The 17,446-nt window shown below is 42.5% G+C and overlaps 3 protein-coding genes across 9 annotated transcripts; all 3 read left to right on the forward strand.

The window, feature by feature from the left end:
- The first annotated feature begins 280 nt into the window (after nt 1–280).
- Nucleotides 281–4,625, forward strand: KRT20 (keratin 20). 4 transcript variants are annotated; one of them, XM_041462902.1, is made up of 8 exons: nt 281–703; nt 1,467–1,549; nt 1,836–1,992; nt 2,508–2,669; nt 2,751–2,876; nt 3,047–3,267; nt 3,832–3,872; nt 4,528–4,625. In XM_041462902.1, the coding sequence occupies exons 1-8, from the start codon at nt 281–283 to the stop codon at nt 4,623–4,625; spliced, it is 1,311 nt and encodes a 436-aa protein (XP_041318836.1). The 4 variants fall into 4 exon arrangements, with proteins under 4 accessions (XP_041318836.1, XP_041318835.1, XP_041318837.1 ...); XM_041462901.1 differs by lacking the exon at nt 3,832–3,872 and having other exon boundaries at nt 3,047–3,261; nt 4,493–4,625; XM_041462903.1 differs by lacking the exon at nt 3,832–3,872 and having other exon boundaries at nt 3,047–3,261; nt 4,508–4,625.
- Nucleotides 4,626–6,494: 1,869 nt separating this feature from the next.
- LOC121351045 (keratin, type I cytoskeletal 12-like) lies at nt 6,495–9,833 on the forward strand. Of its 3 annotated transcripts, XM_041462886.1 has the most exons (9): nt 6,591–6,643; nt 6,752–7,139; nt 7,484–7,566; nt 7,787–7,943; nt 8,217–8,378; nt 8,476–8,601; nt 8,963–9,174; nt 9,445–9,527; nt 9,736–9,833. In XM_041462886.1, exons 2-9 carry the CDS (start codon nt 6,954–6,956, stop codon nt 9,831–9,833), a joined length of 1,107 nt encoding a protein of 368 aa, XP_041318820.1. In that variant the 5' UTR covers nt 6,591–6,643; nt 6,752–6,953. The 3 variants fall into 3 exon arrangements, with proteins under 3 accessions (XP_041318817.1, XP_041318819.1, XP_041318820.1); XM_041462883.1 differs by having other exon boundaries at nt 6,495–7,139; nt 8,963–9,180; XM_041462885.1 differs by having other exon boundaries at nt 6,495–7,139.
- A 1,969-nt stretch (nt 9,834–11,802) lies between these two features.
- KRT222 (keratin 222) lies at nt 11,803–16,989 on the forward strand. 2 transcript variants are annotated; one of them, XM_041462909.1, is made up of 6 exons: nt 11,803–11,898; nt 13,537–13,665; nt 14,368–14,588; nt 15,104–15,181; nt 15,331–15,462; nt 16,776–16,989. In XM_041462909.1, exons 1-6 carry the CDS (start codon nt 11,803–11,805, stop codon nt 16,987–16,989), a joined length of 870 nt encoding a protein of 289 aa, XP_041318843.1. The 2 variants fall into 2 exon arrangements, with proteins under 2 accessions (XP_041318843.1, XP_041318844.1); XM_041462910.1 differs by having other exon boundaries at nt 15,104–15,180; nt 15,357–15,462.
- The last annotated feature ends 457 nt before the right edge of the window (nt 16,990–17,446 follow it).

The following is a 17,446-nucleotide window of genomic DNA, read 5'->3' on the forward strand; positions in this document are numbered from 1 at the left end:
TCTGTTATACAAAATAACAAAGCAAGCAAACTACCCAGGGAGTGTTCCTCAAACACAGACGAACAGATGAGAACCCCTTCAAATTATGGGGAGGGGGGGGCAATATCCTGTGTGCTCTTTGTGCTGATACCAGCGACACTCTGCGTCAACATAGGTGGGGTTTCCAGCCACAGTGCTTCCTCTTGGACCTGTATAAAGGTGCACAGTGCACACTCAGCTCCTCACTGGCTCTCTATCTGTGCTGATTTACCTGCTCCAGTCCAGAAGGCAAAGAGCACAAATGGCATTCTCCACCCGCAGCACCCAGTGGAGTACGAGCAGCCGTGTCCAGGCCTCTGCACCCAGTGTCAGTAGTCTGACCTCCAGGAAAATGTCCATCCAGAAGATCCAGGCACCCAGTGTCTATGGGGGGGCCGGGGGCTATGGCACCCGCATATCAACCAGCACCAGCTCTGGCCAAGGCCTCGGAGGGAGCCTCCAGCTCAGCATCACTGGGAGCGATGTGCTGCTCGCTGGCAACGAAAAATCAACGATGCAAAACCTGAACGATCGCTTGGCTGCCTACCTGGAGAGGGTGCGCTCACTGGAGAAGTCAAACTCCCTGATTGAGAAGCAGATCAGAGAATGGTATGAAAAGAACACCATAAGTGTAGGGCAGGACTACAGCTCCTACTTCAAAACAATTGATGAACTCCGAAATAAGGTAAGAGATCATAGAGCCCTCCATAAATATAGGAATTGCAATTATCAGTGAGACAGAGAATAAGCTGTTGTAGAAAATGAACTTTTCCAAATTGTAATTGGCCTAGCTGGGAAGAAAAAGTTTATTTTTGATCAGCTACATATTAGTGACAGATTTTCGATCATTTGTAATACCAGATATATACATGCAGTTGTGAGTAATCTCATACCTTGAAAATCTGTGACTCAAAATTATCTAGTTCTATGACATTTGCCTTAGGTGGCTTTAATTAGAGAAAGTACTAATTATAATCTATGCATTTAAATATAGTTTAGCAACAGTCTATTTCAAAGTGGTTTATTAGAAAAGAAGGGCAAGCACTCAGAAAAAAAATAAAGACCACTACTTAAAACAGTAAATTACCACTGGAAACAATGAAATATCCCCAACAATCAACGGACAGGTTTGTCAAATCATGTTTCCAGAACTTCCTTCCATCTTTTTCTTTTTAATCAGTTCTACTTCCCAACATTTAAAAGCAGATCCCTTCAGAGAACAGTTCATCCTAACTATTCGATGTACTTATTTTATGGCAGGACAATTTGTCTTTTGGACATCCCTAATTCCTTTCATGCACTTCAGATGGAACTTAGCATAAAGCCAGCTGACCAACAGACAGCTGAAGTGAAGGAGGATGAAGCCCACTTACAGTATTCATTCCCAGGAAAGGATCAAGTGTGAATTTCTGTGCAAAGTTTCATTGCTTGTCCACCATTCCCTTTAGATTTCTGCTGCCCAGATGGAAAATTCCAGACTTGTCCTGCAGATCGACAATGCCAAGCTGGCTGCTGATGACTTTAGGCTGAAGTAAGTTCCATGATTTCATATCAATTCTCTTTCACGCTCCACTTATTTAGGAAAGCTCCCACTTACTGGAATTGGTGCCAAGAAGCGAACATTTTCCAACTTTAATGAAAATTTCACAATGACTGTGGTAGTTACTGATTCTACTGATTTGCTCCAAACTGTTGCATTCCAACGATGACAAAAGGCACTGCATTGTACAGGTTTGAGAGCTGTGGTAGTTACTGATTCTAACATTTACTCCAAACTGTTGCATTCCAACGATGACAAAAGGCACTGCATTGTACAGGTTTGAGAACGAACACCTGCTCAGGCAGAGTGTGGAGAGCGACATCACCGGACTGCTCCGTGTCCGTGACGACCTGACCCTGACCAAAGCTGACCTGGAGTCCCAGATTGAGAATATAACCGAGGAACTTGTTTTCCTTAGGAAGAACCACGAGGAGGTGAGAGCAGCTGAGTCTGCCAGGGAGAGGGGCTTTGAGTGGCAAACACAAACAACCTCACTAGGAAGCATTTCTATTCTTCATGGAAGCAGTATAACCATGTGTGACCCTAAGGCACATTCAAGCTGTCAGGGATCAAAGGTTGAACACTCCTCCATTCCAGGAATGAAGGAGTAAAGGTTTTCTCTAAGAAAAATTTATGGTTCAGGAATTGCTATCCCAAAAAGTACACAAATGGGAGCCATGACTTCTGCCCTCATTCCACAATTCCACAGATCGAGTTTTGAGGAAATAGTTTTTATGATACATTTATCTATGATACAACATTTATTGCTATAAAGTAAGTGAACTTTTCTAAGATGAGGTGCACTAAACAGTATTTACAAGGTGATTAAGTTGTCCTGCCCCAAGGTACTATTGAGGATTAGTCCTGTGTGTGTAGATGTTGAGTTTGTGTCCCATGCCCAGGAGTGACAGCTCCTGCAGCTGGTGCTAACACAGTCCCGTTGCTGCAGGACTGTGACAGGCTGCGCAAAGAGGCGGGCGGCTCTGTGAACGTGGCGGTGGATGCTGCTCCAGGCATTGATCTCGCAGCTATCATGGAAAACATGAGAAAGCAATACGAAGAAATGGCAGAAAAGAACCGCCAAGAAGCCAAAGAACATTTTGAAAAGCAGGTAAAGTCAACAGCTTAAACACCAGCAAAAACCTCGTTCATGCCTGGCTGCAGTTCACAGTCCCTCCATTCTCCATTCCAGACAGCAGAACTGAACCAGGAAGTTGCCCTCAATGTTGAGCGGCTGGAGGTGCAAAGGAAAGAGATCACGGAACGGAGACAGGTCTTCCAGAACCTCGAGCTGGAATTACAGTCCCTGCTGACCATGGTAAATAACAAAAAAGCAAAATAAGGACTGTGGATAGCAGAGAGTTACACAGAGGTGTAATAAATAGAGGACAAAAAGATAAATAGAGGAATGAGGGGCTTTACAATCAAAATTATATTGAAAAATTTATCCTCTGAATAATATGTCACTGTTCTTCTCATGCACTATAGAAACAGAGCCTGGAAGGCTCTCTGGCTGAAACGGAAGCACGGTACAGTTACCAGCTTGACCAGATACAGGGAGCAATTTCCAGCCTGGAGGCTCAGCTGAGGCAGCTCCGAGCTGACATGGAGGCTCAGAACAGTGAGTACAGCATCCTGCTGGATGTCAAGACTCGCTTGGAGATGGAGATCGCCACGTACCGCCGGCTGCTGGAGGGAGAGGAAACCGGGTGAGCACACACATGGCTTTGAGTCTTGGTTTGGGTTTTTTGTCAAATCTGCCTCTCTCCAACTGCCTTGGGGTGGGGAAGCACATTGTCCAGTTCTCAGACACAGAATCAGAGCAGGCTGCCGTTCAGGCTGGGCTGCTGAAGCTGCTGTGGAATTTTGAGGTGGCTCTCCCTACAGTCACTCTGTGAGCTGGGGAGTTGGGTAGATGTTCACATGCCAGGAACAGTTTTTGATCAACTTGTCTGTGTGGGTTAAGCAGAAAGTGGAAATTCCCCCCAGATTCTACCTGTTCAGCTGTTCTGGCTCAGGAACTAGATGGGGTGTACCTGTGTGACCTGAAGTCCTGGCATTGCAGAGATGAGTCTGCAGATTAACTGTACCTACAGCTTATGCTTAGCAAGTTTCACTTCAACTGAGAGAACTCGTTTTACTGAGTTATCTTCTGATTCAATGTCTTGATGAAAGGGGATTAGCTGTCCTGATCAAACACATAGGAAATGCACAAGGATGTTCAATACATGAGTTGCCATATATTTACATTTTCTAATTTACAATTTGAACAGGTATTTAGAAGAGATGCCAATAGCAGTAGAGACTGAAAAAGGTATGTCCCACCAACTTCTTTCTGTTTTGATGGTGGCTTGTTGAAATGTTATGGAATGAAGTAGCCTGATACAAAACAACAGCTTCAGAGCAAATAATCAGCCAGTGGAATCTCACATCAAGAAAGCAATCAACTGTTTGGTTACCCTATGAGGACTATACAAACCTGGGTTTATATATACAATTCAGGTGCCCACTATAAAATCACAGAGTCAACTCACCCATTCTGTGATTCTGTGAGTCCTCAGAGAGCCAAGAGAACAAGAGAGAGTTACTGAATTCCCCTCTGGAGAACTGCAGAAGCATCTGCTTCTCCCTGCTAGCTGCACAGGGAGACTGAGACTTCCAAGTAACATATCCAGTTTCATAGCAAAAAGCTCCAATTTGGTGTAAGTCTATTCCAAGGTTTTAGGTCTACAAGTCTGTGCTAAACTGAACCAAAACTATCAAGAGTGCTAGAGAGTTATTGAGTCCAGTATCCACTACAGTCTATGGGCAAAATACTCAATATCCAAAAGAGAAGCCACACCCTACACACTGCAAAAGTTTATCTCAAGGACCTATGAAGATGCTTTTTGATATATCCTCATCAACTTCTACTACTGCAGCAATATTACCTTGCATTAAATTACTTCTCTTTTCAATTTCCTCAACAGAATCAAGTAAGTTTAAGAAGATCAAGACAATAGTTGAGGAGGTGGTTGATGGCAAGGTTGTCTCCTCTGAGGTCAGAGAGGTTGAAGAGAAGATGTAAATGGCACCAGCAGAAAAGATGCCTCTGAGTTCCCTGGAGCTGATGCTCAAAGGAAAAGATTTATAAAGAATCTGATCTACTTCACCCTAAACCCCAGAAAGATTAAAAAATGCCAAAATCTCAAATCTCTTGTTGTCATTGTTGTTTTTGTGGGGGAGAGTTAATAAAAATCTGTAAGTCACAACTCAGAAGACTTTAGGTTTACTTATAGTGACTGAGTACCCTGATGGAAAAAAATCAAATCAGCCTGGTATGAATGTATAATTGCTTCCAACACAGATAAAAATGGAAGTATTAGATTTTTAAAATGCGTTAAGGCACCAATTCAGCACACCTTTTCTGAATGTGAACTCCCACTCATAGTTTCACTTCATTAAAACCTGATTTTCAGATAATAAGTACCAATTTGCTTTTCATAATATATTAACATGAAAAAATAAATTGAAGAAGCCTATTTGATATTTTTCACATTCTGTGAATGATTATGTCACCAGGGACTATGGTAAGCCAAGATATTTTATGGATAAAAATATATTTGAAATTATCTCCCACTCTCTCAAACCTTTCTGTGCCAATAATGTTCTGTGTCCCACAGGGAGGCCCCTGTGCCACACCTGGATTCTCAGTCCCCAGAGTTTACATTTTCCTCTTGAGAACATAAACACACAAAACTCTTCCCTACGAAACCTCACCTGTCCAGAGCTATGTAGTGCACATAAACAGCTGCCAAAGAACTAATCCTCTGCTTTCACTGCCCCGAGTCACTGAGACCAGGCTATCAGCTCATTTCCACACAAATGCTTTACTGACACCTTTGATCTTCCGCTCTTTTCTGCTCCAAAAGCACCCCATGCTCCTGAGTGCGGATAAATCAAAAATTAACACATTTCAGTTGACAAATCCAATGATATAATTAAGCTAGGACAAAGGAAAAACGATTTTCCATTTATCAAAATGACTTCAAAAGAAAAATATACTGGCTTGGGAAGGTTCCCATGCCCAAACCTGCACCCAGAAGCACTGCATTTCATCTTTAGATCTGTATTATGAAGAGCACCAAATACAGAAATCAGATTTCTTATTTTGAGATAACAGCAAACTATTCAGCAGATAGAATGGTCAGTTCCCAGTTCCCAAGTAAAAATTCTTATATGCTATAGACTATAAGCACATCACTCTGAGGTATTTCAGGGATGAAAGGGTTAGGGCATAAACCCAATTCCAAATCCTATTTGGTATAAGTATATTTATATTTTCACATTAATGATCACCCTGCAGCTCACTGAACATCCATGTGCACTTGGACACCTGATGGTCACTTTCCTTACTTCTTATCAAGCATCCAGGAGCACTAATCCAGCAAAGGCTCCTGGCTGAAGGGCATTGTGAAAAGAAAGACATTCCTGCCATACAGGCTGAGAAGCAGGGATCAAAGGGATCACTCTGCTGACTTTGCAAACTCCTGTAAGAACAGCCCCAAATGCAGGAAGCACTGCATCTGCAACGACAAAACAATTATTTAAGAGGGATTTCAATGCAAAAGGAACTTTTTATGCACCATTGCACATGGCAGAACACAATCATGATGTCTCAGCTTCACTCCACCCATTTCCCCTCATACAAATACCTGGAGGGCACCAGATTTCCACTCCCATTGGCAATTTTGTTTGGCACATATCATTTCGGTTGGTCAGAACATACTAAACTGACATCCCCTCCAAACAGGAGGGAGAGAGAGTGAAAGCTCTCCCCAGGAGGTGGGGACTCCTCCTGAAACACCCACTGCTGTCTCTATAAAGCTGCCCCTGCCTGCTCTGCCCTGCTCTCTGCTGTATCCTCCACGGGGCAGATCCAGGCACCTCGAGCACCATGGCCCTTTCCGTGCGCACAAGCGGCGGGTCCCGGCAGTTCTCCTCTCGGAGCGGATTTGGAGGGGGATCTCTGAGGATGTCCAGTTCCAGTGGTGGAGGAGGCTTTGGTGGCAGCGGGCTTGGCTTTGGTGGGGGGTCTGGTGGAGGGTTTGGTGCAGCTTCTCTGCTGGGTTCAAGCTCTGGCTTTGGTGGGGGCTTTGGGGGCAGCTCAGGTGCAGGACTTGGGAGCAGCTTAAGCAGTGGCTTTGGTGGAAGCTTTGGAGGTGGTTTGGGTGGTGGCTATGGAAGTGGCTTAGGCAGTGGGTTTGGGGGAGGTTTGGGAAGTGGTTTTGGCAGCAGTTCAGGTGCTGCTTTTGGAAGTGGCGTTGGTGGTGGCTTAGGGACTGGTTTTGGAGGTGGGTTTGGCCCTGCTGGTGCTGGGGATGGTGGCATTCTTTCTGGCTCAAAAAAAGAGACTATGCAGAACCTCAATGACCGTCTGGCTGCGTATCTGGACAAAGTGAGATCTCTGGAGGATGCCAACACCGAGCTGGAGCGCAAAATCCGTGAATGGTATGAGAAAAATGGCCCTGGCACTGGCACCCCTGGATCTGGAAATGACTACAGTAAATTCTACCCCCTCATTGAAGATCTTCGAAACAAGGTAGCAAAGCAATGTATTTAATGTATCTTTATATTTGTAACTCACTTAATAGTATTAATGAAAATAACAAATTTCTTTGAGAAACCAAGAGCACATTTATCCTTTAGTACTGACACTTGCAGTGACCTCTGTCACCTTGCACTGGTGACGTGGTGAATTTTTCCTGTACATTAAAGCAGTTCTGTAGCTGTGTCACACAGTGATTTGTCTAATCTGAATAAAGGAGAAGGCAGTGATGGAATGCAGTTCTACAAACCCCTGCAGAACACAAAGTTTAAAGCCATTACAAAGCCATGACGTCTTTGGGCTGTAACATCATTCTCTGAATGCTGCTTGTACTCTAGATCATCAATGCAACCATCGACAACGCGAGGATCATTCTGCAGGTTGATAATGCCAGACTGGCTGCTGATGACTTCAGACTGAAGTAAGGATATCTTAATGTTATAAAAACTCCTTAAGGAAAAAATTCTTTAGTACTAAAAATCTCTTTCCTTGTAGAATACCTGTAAGTATAATTATTAAACAGTATTATAATAATTTTGTGTATTAAGTTTTCAAATTAAAGCTAAAATAAAACACATTAATAGCTTGCATTTGACCTCACTGGCCATGTAAAAAATAATATTTAATGCCTTTATGCATAGATATGAGAATGAAGTGGCTCTTCGGCAGAGTGTGGAGGCTGACATCAATGGTCTGCGCAGAGTCCTGGATGAGCTGACCATGACCAGGGCAGATCTGGAGATGCAGATTGAAAGCCTGAATGAAGAACTGGCTTATCTCAAGAAGAATCATGAAGAGGTAATTTTTTTCCTTTGTGAATTCATAACAAGACACATGAAATTGTGAAACATCAAATTACTCCCTTACTTAAGCCAGTGAGAGTTCCTGGGTTTCATTATAGGTTCTGTTTGCTGTTATTTTTTGAGTTTGCTAAGTGAAAGAGAGTGACAAACAATCCACATATCCTTGTCGGAACAGAATTTATATCACATATATTTCTTTACATATATTTTGGTATAACTATTTTGTCTTTCATTAACAGAACCCTCTGTTTATTTTCAATCTCTCCAGGAGCTTCAGGGCATCCAAAGCAGTGAATTTGGCCAAGTCAGTGTGGAAATGGACGCTGCTCCAGGGACTGACCTGACCAAGCTTCTGAATGATATGAGGGGACAGTATGAAGTCATTGCCGAGCAAAACCGTAAAGAGGCCGAAGCGTGGTTCAATGAAAAAGTAAGAACCAGAGAGAGCAAACCCAGCAAAGTGCATGGGAAAATTAGTTCAATACTTGGAACAGTAAATGACACCCCATTCTTCCTTGTCATTTCAGAGCGGGGAGCTAAAAAGGGAAATCTCCACCCATACTGAGCAGCTCCAGTCAGGAAAGAGCGAGATCACAGATTTAAAAAGGACTCTCCAGAGCTTGGAAATAGAGCTGCAGTCTCAGCTCGCCATGGTACGTTCTGGGAAGCTGCTGACTGCTCAAAGCCAATTCGGCAACTTCAAAAGTCTTTTTAGACCTAATCCTATTCCATAGAATTGAGGATTTGCATTTCTTCCCGATTAAATCCTATATTCTTTTAGTTCCTAAATAGCAGGAATATATCTAACTGGATTGCAAAGAGCATGCCACAAAGCAGATGAGTTTTTACACCACATTTAGGGAAATGACAAGGGATGGTTTCCAAACTGGTGTTTTCAAAAAGAAAATAAAACCTTCTGAGTAATGCAGCTGTGCTCACTCTCTTAAACTACTTCACTTGGTTTTGTTAAGAGATTTTTCCCTTAACCAGAGATTATTTAATATCCTTACACAGAAAAAATCCCTGGAAGACACTTTAGCAGAAACAGAAGGTGGTTACTGCGCTCAGCTGTCACAAATCCAAATGCAGATCGGGAACCTGGAGTCCCAGCTTTTCCAGGTCAGGGCTGACATGGAGCGCCAGAATGCGGAGTACCAACAGCTCCTAGACATCAAGACTCGTCTGGAAATGGAGATTGAAACCTACCGGCGCCTGCTGGATGGAGAGTTTGTGTAAGGAACTGGTTGACACAAAATATGTCCTTGGGTTTATTTTCTGTAGCAAAATCCTTTCCAGGAAAAAAAGAGGTGAAATAAGTGGAACATTTTCCAAGCGATGGTAAGGCACATACAGTGATCTGAAATATCACTGTGACTGAGGAGAGTGAGCCATTCTGCTCACTATTTAAATAACCTATCAATGTCACCATGAAAAGGGAATTTATCCTGAGCCTATCGAACATCCTGCAATAGTGCATGTCTCTGATTCCCTTTTAGGGGTGCTGGACAAGCAGTTACACTTGAAAGCTCATCCCTGACAGGGTCCAAATCTCAAACACAATCACTGGACTCTTCTCAAGGTAGGTAGAACTTGATTGAATAAAATTTTGTTTCTAAAGCCATTCTTACAAATCAAATAATACATGTTAACCTGTTTAACTACATCATAGAGTTCATTAAAATCAGAAGCCAATTGGAAAGGACAAGGGGGTACCTGGTCATGTGCTGCTTTGGTTTATCATTTTTAACACATTGATAAATATTTTTTGTTTTGTTCATGATGTTTAGATCCAACCAAAACTAGAAAGATCAAGACAATTGTCGAAGAAGTGGTAGATGGAAAAGTTGTTGCATCCCACGTTAAGGAAGTTGAAGAGAAGATATGAGGCACAATCTGATGTGGCAAAGGATCCATTTGCTCCAAGCCAAAATGGATAAATAATTTTATTCTTTTGTATGAAGTGATAAAACATTTGGCTTTGTACTCAGAATCTTTTAGATAAGACAAAGTTGGCACTTTCATTCCTTGCAGACATACAATACATTTCCTGCTTCACTCTATCAGCATTACCTGTATGATTTCCACGGTGTTCTTTAAAAATATCATCAAATCTCTGTTCAATAACCAGAAATATGAAGCACAGATTTAATCAGATATCTTTAGTAATCAATAGATAAAATAATTTTGCTGTTCTAATCTCATTTTCCAGTTTTCATCCCTAATAAAAAGGACTCAACAAGCTTTAAGGTATTAGTGTCCCTTTATTCTCCACGACCCCCTCCAGCTGTGTGGTGAGCCAGCAATAAAATATGAACATTGAAAGCAGCTAGAATTCAAAGTTCCATAAGTCCTAGGAAAGATACAACTGCTTACACCTTTTGCCTTCAGGAATCTCATAGCCAGGTGTTCCTTTTACACCTGAAAAAAAAAGATAGAAAAAGCAATACCTTGTGTTTGTCTGATGGATTCCTAATTGTTTTCTTATGTAACTGTTCTCATCCCATCAATGGCAAACACTGACAATATTTTGGGTTTAGAACTACACAGAACAAGGATAATTGAGACACTTGTAGAAAAGAGAGTGGACAACAAAACCTTTCCATCTCAGTCCAGGTCAACTGGAAGACAGTCAGCTAAGGAAAAGAAAATCCAAACACAGGATCCTTTCACATGTGCCAACAGACACAGCCAAGAACAGGGAAGCCTTTTTACAGCAGGAGGCTTCTAAGTGGTACAATACTTTGACTTCTAAAAAGATGTGTGCCTTGTGAAAGTTTACTGCCTGTTTTATCATTTCATTGATGTATATTCTCATTTAGAGCTGAAAATGCGTTTCTCTCTTTGCTAAATTTTAAATTTCAATTGAAATGCCAAATTTTTTTACTGCGTATCTGGTATTTTGCACTACTGAAAGAAAAAAAATAAATAAGCAAGAGGTAAAATGAAATAGGTAAGAGCCATTCTTAGCAGACAAGATCCTTGGGATCACACAGTGAGCAGGAAATGAAGAAGCACAGCACACCAGACAACCTGTGCTGGACTTGCCTGGGAGCTGTCAGGAAAGGGGGAAGAACCCCACATACATTGTGTGTCGTGTGTGTTGAGCACACCAACATCTGGCACAGGTTCTGAAACGCCACCAGAGACAACCCAGACCCTTTTCCTGATAGCAGTGATGTGTCTGAAGTGTACATTCACCAGAATTTGCCCTCTGCAGAAGAAGAGCCAAAGCCCTTACCACAAGTTGCACCAGCACTACTCACCACCAGAAGTGCTGGTTCCTCTCCCTCCTTGTTGTGCTTCTGCCCATAAAAGAGGATGCCCAGGAGCCCAGCTCGTTTCTGAAACGGGACAATCCTCAATAGCGGGTCAGGTGAGACACCCGAGGCTGCATCTCACTGAGTCTCAAACACCTTCAGGGATGGAAATTCTGTCACATCCTAACAATGGTGGAGACACCTGCCAGTGACACTGCCAGCAACCCAGCTATGCTGCTGGGAGGCTCTGTCTTTCCATGCCCTCTTGCCAGAGCACTTCATGCTGGGCAGCTGCAACTTTATCCTTTGCTTTCTCTCTCTTACCCTCACATTTCTGAGGTTATAAAACCCCAGAGTTACAGCGTAACAAAAGCCATTAAGACATTGATATATTCATTTCAGCGCTGATTTAGAAATAGTTATTTTAGTCCTATCCTTTGCTGCATGAACCTGCTGCCAGGACGGGCTGACAGGCTCTGAGCCCCCCGCGCTCCCCAAAATGGGCCGCTGCCGCTTTAACGGCCCCGCGGCCGCAGCCCCGCGCCGCCGGCAGCGGAGCCGGGAGCCGGGGAGGATGGGAGGAGGAGGAGGAGGAGGATGGAGCCGGCTCGGCTCCGCCGAGAGATCAGGGCAAAGTATGAATCGCTCATCACCCGAAATCAGATAAAGACCGTCAGCTCAGCAAGGACGCAGGTAATGCCTCCTCACAGCCACACACCTTGCAGAGTACGGAGCCATTCCCTGGCCGTACAGTTCCTCCCGCAGCCTCTATGAGGTACAGTAATTCCTTTCAATGCAGCAGATTTTCGGGGAAGGGACGTGGATTTTACCGCAGTAAGATGTGAACTAGAAGAATCGGAAATAGATTTTGTCAAGGGTATGGATTCACACTGAACGAATGCTGTGTAATTCATCAGGATGCTTTTCTGTCCCTGCAGCCGGGCTATTGCTGGGATTTAAGGGATGATGACATAGGCTGTAGCAGGGTAACCTCTAGCTCCATGTAGTTATCTCAGAGGAAAAAAGAATCCTGAAGAGAATCCTTTTATATGCAGCAGTCTTTGCCATTTTTAGCTCTCTAGTAAAGTACACTGTACCTCTGCAGGAACTATTTTCTATTGCTCACAGTAAAAACTATGTTTTGCTCTTCAGCAAATATCAGTTGTTCTCTCATACAGCTTGATTAAATGTTACCAACACACTATGCTGCTGTTAGGGATTTACATACAAACAGCTCTAAACACAGCTGAAATCAAATGGCAAAACAATTTTGAGCCACCAAATGTAAAGAAATTCAGGGGGCAATCAGGTATTCTACCACCTTGTAGTCAGGTATTGCAGGAATCCCAGAGGTTTGTTTTAAGGACAGGCCAGACGCTGCTGCAGCCTGGCTGATCCACCAGCAGTGCCAGACACACGGCAGCTGCACACCCGACAGGGAAGCCAAGTTTATCTTTGTGTTGGCACAAAGCAGCCAATGCACATTGGTTTGATCCTGTCACACAAATTCTGCAGTACTCAGGCAAGAACGGGGAAGCAAAGAACATTGGGGGGGGTCACTTGTGGATGAGACAAATGTAGAATTATCACAAAAATTATCCTCTGGTAAAGTTGCAATAAGTCAGTATGTACAGGGGAACAAAACCCTTATCTTCCTTAGTTCATAAGACCTGAATTAAAGAGATTTTTTTCTTAAGAGTCAATGTCATCATAAGAACCTGCATAAAGCAGTAAAATATGCAAAAGAGCAAGTGCTGTTTCAAGGGCTTAGGGCATCTTCACCACTTGCAGGGAAACTCAGAACCAAAAAAGAAAAAGAACTTCTGTAAGCCAAACAATGATTCTGGAAGTTACATGCAGGAACACACTATCAAAATCAAAGATAAGTCTAAATCTAAAATGACCCCACAGATGATCAGGAGTGGTTTTAAAAAACTACCTTTAACAGGATAAAAGGAAAAAACCCCAAAACCCTGAAATAAAAAATGCATTAAAATCAAAGCACTTTATTCAAACTTGGAAGCTTGAACCATCTGCACCTCCTCTAAGCCCCTTTACTCCAGAGGTGAGTAAGGTCTCAATACAATTGGGTAATTTGTATGAGAATTCCTCAAGGACAAAGGTGCCAGGGATAGAGATGTGGCCAACTGCTTCCCATCTAACACAGTGGGATAAGGGCTTTCCCTCTACAGAAAATATTAACCCCTCAGCGTGAGCTTTCACACATTTATACAACTCTAACAAAAATTCCAACCAGACTATTTTATGTGCCAATTTATTATCGTTATTTGAATAATTTTAACATTGTTATCTTTTGTATGTCCCCTGTAGTTAGAAGAAGGTACAAGTAAAAGAATGGACAAAGATGCAGAAGCACTAAAGGCAGCCAGAGCAGAACTGTGCGAAGCCCGACGGCAGTGGCACCACATGCAGGTCGAAATCGAGTCTCTCCATGCTGTGGTAAGAGTCAGAAATGAAACTTGAAATCTCACAGAAAAAAGAAGTCTTGTCCTTGATGTAAACTATCCCACAGTCAATTTCTGTGGCAGTCACAGCCACCATACTGCAGAAATTCCTCATTTGGGCGGCTCCAGCTCCTCACAGAGCCCTCGCTCACACACTGACCCAGCACATGTTCTGGAGCAGGATGTACCAGTCCAGACACACGTGGTGTCCTGTTTTCACACCTCCCAAGCACATATTTGCATGATACTCCCCCACCAAGCTCCTGGTCATTCTGCCTTACCAATTCACAGCACGTTTATGACCTTTTTTCAGTGTATGGACCAGATTTATCAATTCATTTGTGATAAAATGTCAGTCATCTGCTCAATTCAGTACTACAGAAAAGCTCCAAGAGCACACAGACACTTTACACAGCACTGAGCTGGACATTGTTTAACTGTAAAATCAGAGATCTGTAAACTCAAGGCAGTGGATTGCTGTGCAAGACGTGGCTACACTTTCATCTGATTTTAAATTACCACGGATTTTACTAGAAAATTTATCAGCGAAAGTATTACTTTGAAAGTTTTACTCCTGTTCTTAAAGAATAATCTTACAAGAACTGATGTAAAAATACAGTTTGTTAATGAAGCCATGTATGTCTGTACATCCTTGCACACAAACTTTCCAAACCTTAAAATGACTTAAATTTCACAGGAAAAGGGTCTGGAACGTTCACTGCGGGCCACGGAGCAGCAGTACCACATGCAGCTACAAAATTTGGAAGGTGAAATTGAAAGCTTGGAGAAAGAGCTGTTGGAAGTGAGAAGAGGAATTGAGAAACAGCTTCGAGAGCATGAAATTCTCCTGAACACGAGGATGAAGCTGGAGGAGGAGATAGCGACATATCGCAGTCTGCTGGAGCAAGAAGAGAGCAGGTACTCGCTGCTTAGAGAAAAAGATCTCAGATTTGTCTTCCACTTCTGAAGGTCTCAAATAATCAGAATTGTAAAGACATGAACTAAACATTAAAAACTTACAGTATAAAACCTTATTAAAGGTTTCATTATAAGGTAGCTTCACTGAGTGGAGTTTCTGGTGCTCAGTGTCTCACACACATGGCAGAGAGCAGCTCAGTCACTCAGCCTCACTGTGGGTCACTGGGGCCCGGTGGCCCTGCAGGTGTCACAGCACACGGGGCCAGTCACATGAAGTGCTGGGCAGGGAGTCCATGTCTCACACCAGGACAGACCCCTGCAGGAAACTGCACCGATATTGCCAGAAACTTCTTCCAGTTCTGGGCTCAGAACAAGAAATCCCAAAAAATAGTTACCTCAAACAGAACTTCTCATGATTCTCACTTTTAAGCCTCTCACAGCTCTTTATATGACAAGTTAGGAATTAAAGTAATTCAATACTGCTAGATGCCTGTAATTTATTTTTTCTTTTTTAGGTTCCGTTGCTCAATACCTGCCCAGAAGGATGACAAAAAACCCAGCACTAGCAAGATCACCTTTATGCTGCCTTCAGGTGAGTTTCAGGCACCTTCTCCTTAAGGGATTTTGGCCCTAACTGTTCACAACTACTGACAAACTCCTGAATATTAAAAAAAGAACCTTTTCCAATGCATGGGAAATACCTCCAGGTCCTGTGTACTGCCCTTGCCCTTCTGCATGCTCACTGTATACCTGCATATTCTTTTACAGAGGATGTAAAGAAGCACAAACCAAAGAAGGTGGAACTGATGACAAAACAAGCAATCCTAGATGGAAATATCATGAAGGAAAGTGCTGAAGCTCATGGCACTGTACAGTAAGATAAACAGGAATTTCACAAAATAACAATTGGAAGGAAAGGGTGGAGCTTACGTTTCAGTAGCTTTGAATTTTCCGTTATTTGTTATCTGTTATATCGTGCCCACATAGCCCAGCAGCTTCAGAATCACAGTGAGAGCTCCTGAAGGTGCACTGAATGGCAGTGTTTAACAATACATTACATTTAAAAGTTCTTTTTATTAGCATTGGCTTCATAAGCAAACAATATCATGCTGGTGCTTCTGATTTGTAATTTCTATTTCTGTTAAGAATGAAACTATGAATAATTCATCTCGCTAAGGCTGAAAGCAAAGAGCCCAGACCACATTTGGGAAGTCCCTCTGGGGCATATTTATGCACATAAATTCAGGCTCAGCTGCTCCAACTTGCTCCTTGGAAACTCCTACGTTTCCCCAAACAGGGGAGGGAGAGCCTGGCTCCCAAGTAGGCATGTGAAAGTCTGTTAGGATGTCTTATTCACCTGAAATTACTTTAACAGTATTGGATTGCCTAATTTTTTTCCCCTCCTGCTCTTTAAGCTTTTTTGTAGACTAATTTATGTTACCTTTAAACATATTGTAGTGGGCCATTCCTAGCCCACTGAACCAGCTGCTGAAAAAGTTAATGTAATCATAAGGTCCACCAGCCCCACCCCATAGGTGACATTTATTTTTGTGCAGGAGCTTCGTTCATCACACCCTCAGAGCTGCACAGAGCTCCTCTGCTGGGTGCAGTGTACTCAACTGGGTGAGGCCCCAGAGCCCGACTTTCAGATCTGAATTCTGACACGCACATAGAGAATTGAATCGACAGGATTTGGGTGCCTCAATATTCCTGGATCAGCTGGCTTTTCAATTCTCCCTGTTTTACTTCTGCCCTTTTTTCTCTTTAATGTAATATAGCTCCACATTCTGAGGTTTGAGTCTAAACTAGATTTTCTCCTCCCTATTCTGAAGGTTTTCAGATGCAGGAATTCTGTCCTGCCCACTGCAGTACTGAGGTTTCTTGCAAAATTTTTGAGCTTGGATTCCAAACTTTCTCCTTGGAAACAAACTGCCTAAAGTATTTGGAGTAGTGGTTTTGTAGCCATGTCTACCTAAAAGTACAAAAACAAGAACATAATGAACCCTCACCCTTTATTTAGCTTCTCTAGAGAATGAACCTGGAAAAAAAAAGACACCACTGCTGTCTCAGTACCATATAAAATAACTCTTTATGATGCCATTTCTCTCTCTGTTTCAAAAGCAGTTCTGAAGACAGGTAACTAATATAGCCTAAAAAATCATAAATACATTTTCTTTATTGTTTCAGGACAGAAAAAGTGGATGAAGTTATTAAGGAATGGGAAGGTTCTTTCTTTAAGGACAACCCTCGCTTAAGGAAAAAGTCCGTTTCCTTGCGTTTTGATCTCCACCTGGCAGCCACAGAGGAGGGGTGTTTGCACACAAAAAAGAAAACCCTCCCAGACATCGAAGTCAGGCTGGTGATGAGGAGATCCTGCAGCATCCCATCCATCAAACCTTAACCTCAGCCAATTCCCTCAAAGTGCATCCGGAAATAAACTGTAGATGGACTCCCACGGCTGCTGTCTGCTACAACCACAGCATCTTACCAAGCACCTGGATCAATACAATACAACCATTTAAGTCCTTTAAAAGAAAGGGTGAACAGCAAGGGGGTTGTGATTCCAAGAAACCCAACTTCTACTGGTTTTATACTCTGGGTGCAGCCCTTTCATATTCTCATTGTTGTTGTTTTGTAGAATTTCACCAAATATTACAAAAATTAAACTAGAACTTTATAGTTTGACATATTCTGCCTTTGTAAAAGAGAACTTGTTTTCTCTTTCCAAAACTGAGAAATGCCTATTTGCTTCTCTTAATTATTCAATATTCCATTCATATAATGACTGGTGAATCCTTGCAATAATTTATACCACAGCTGTCATACTTCTAGAAATATATTTTAAAATAATACTTTCT

Source organism: Pyrgilauda ruficollis, unplaced genomic scaffold (assembly GCF_017590135.1).
Source record: "Pyrgilauda ruficollis isolate IOZ18807 unplaced genomic scaffold, ASM1759013v1 scaffold161, whole genome shotgun sequence".
NCBI classification, from domain to species: Eukaryota; Metazoa; Chordata; class Aves; order Passeriformes; family Passeridae; genus Pyrgilauda; species Pyrgilauda ruficollis.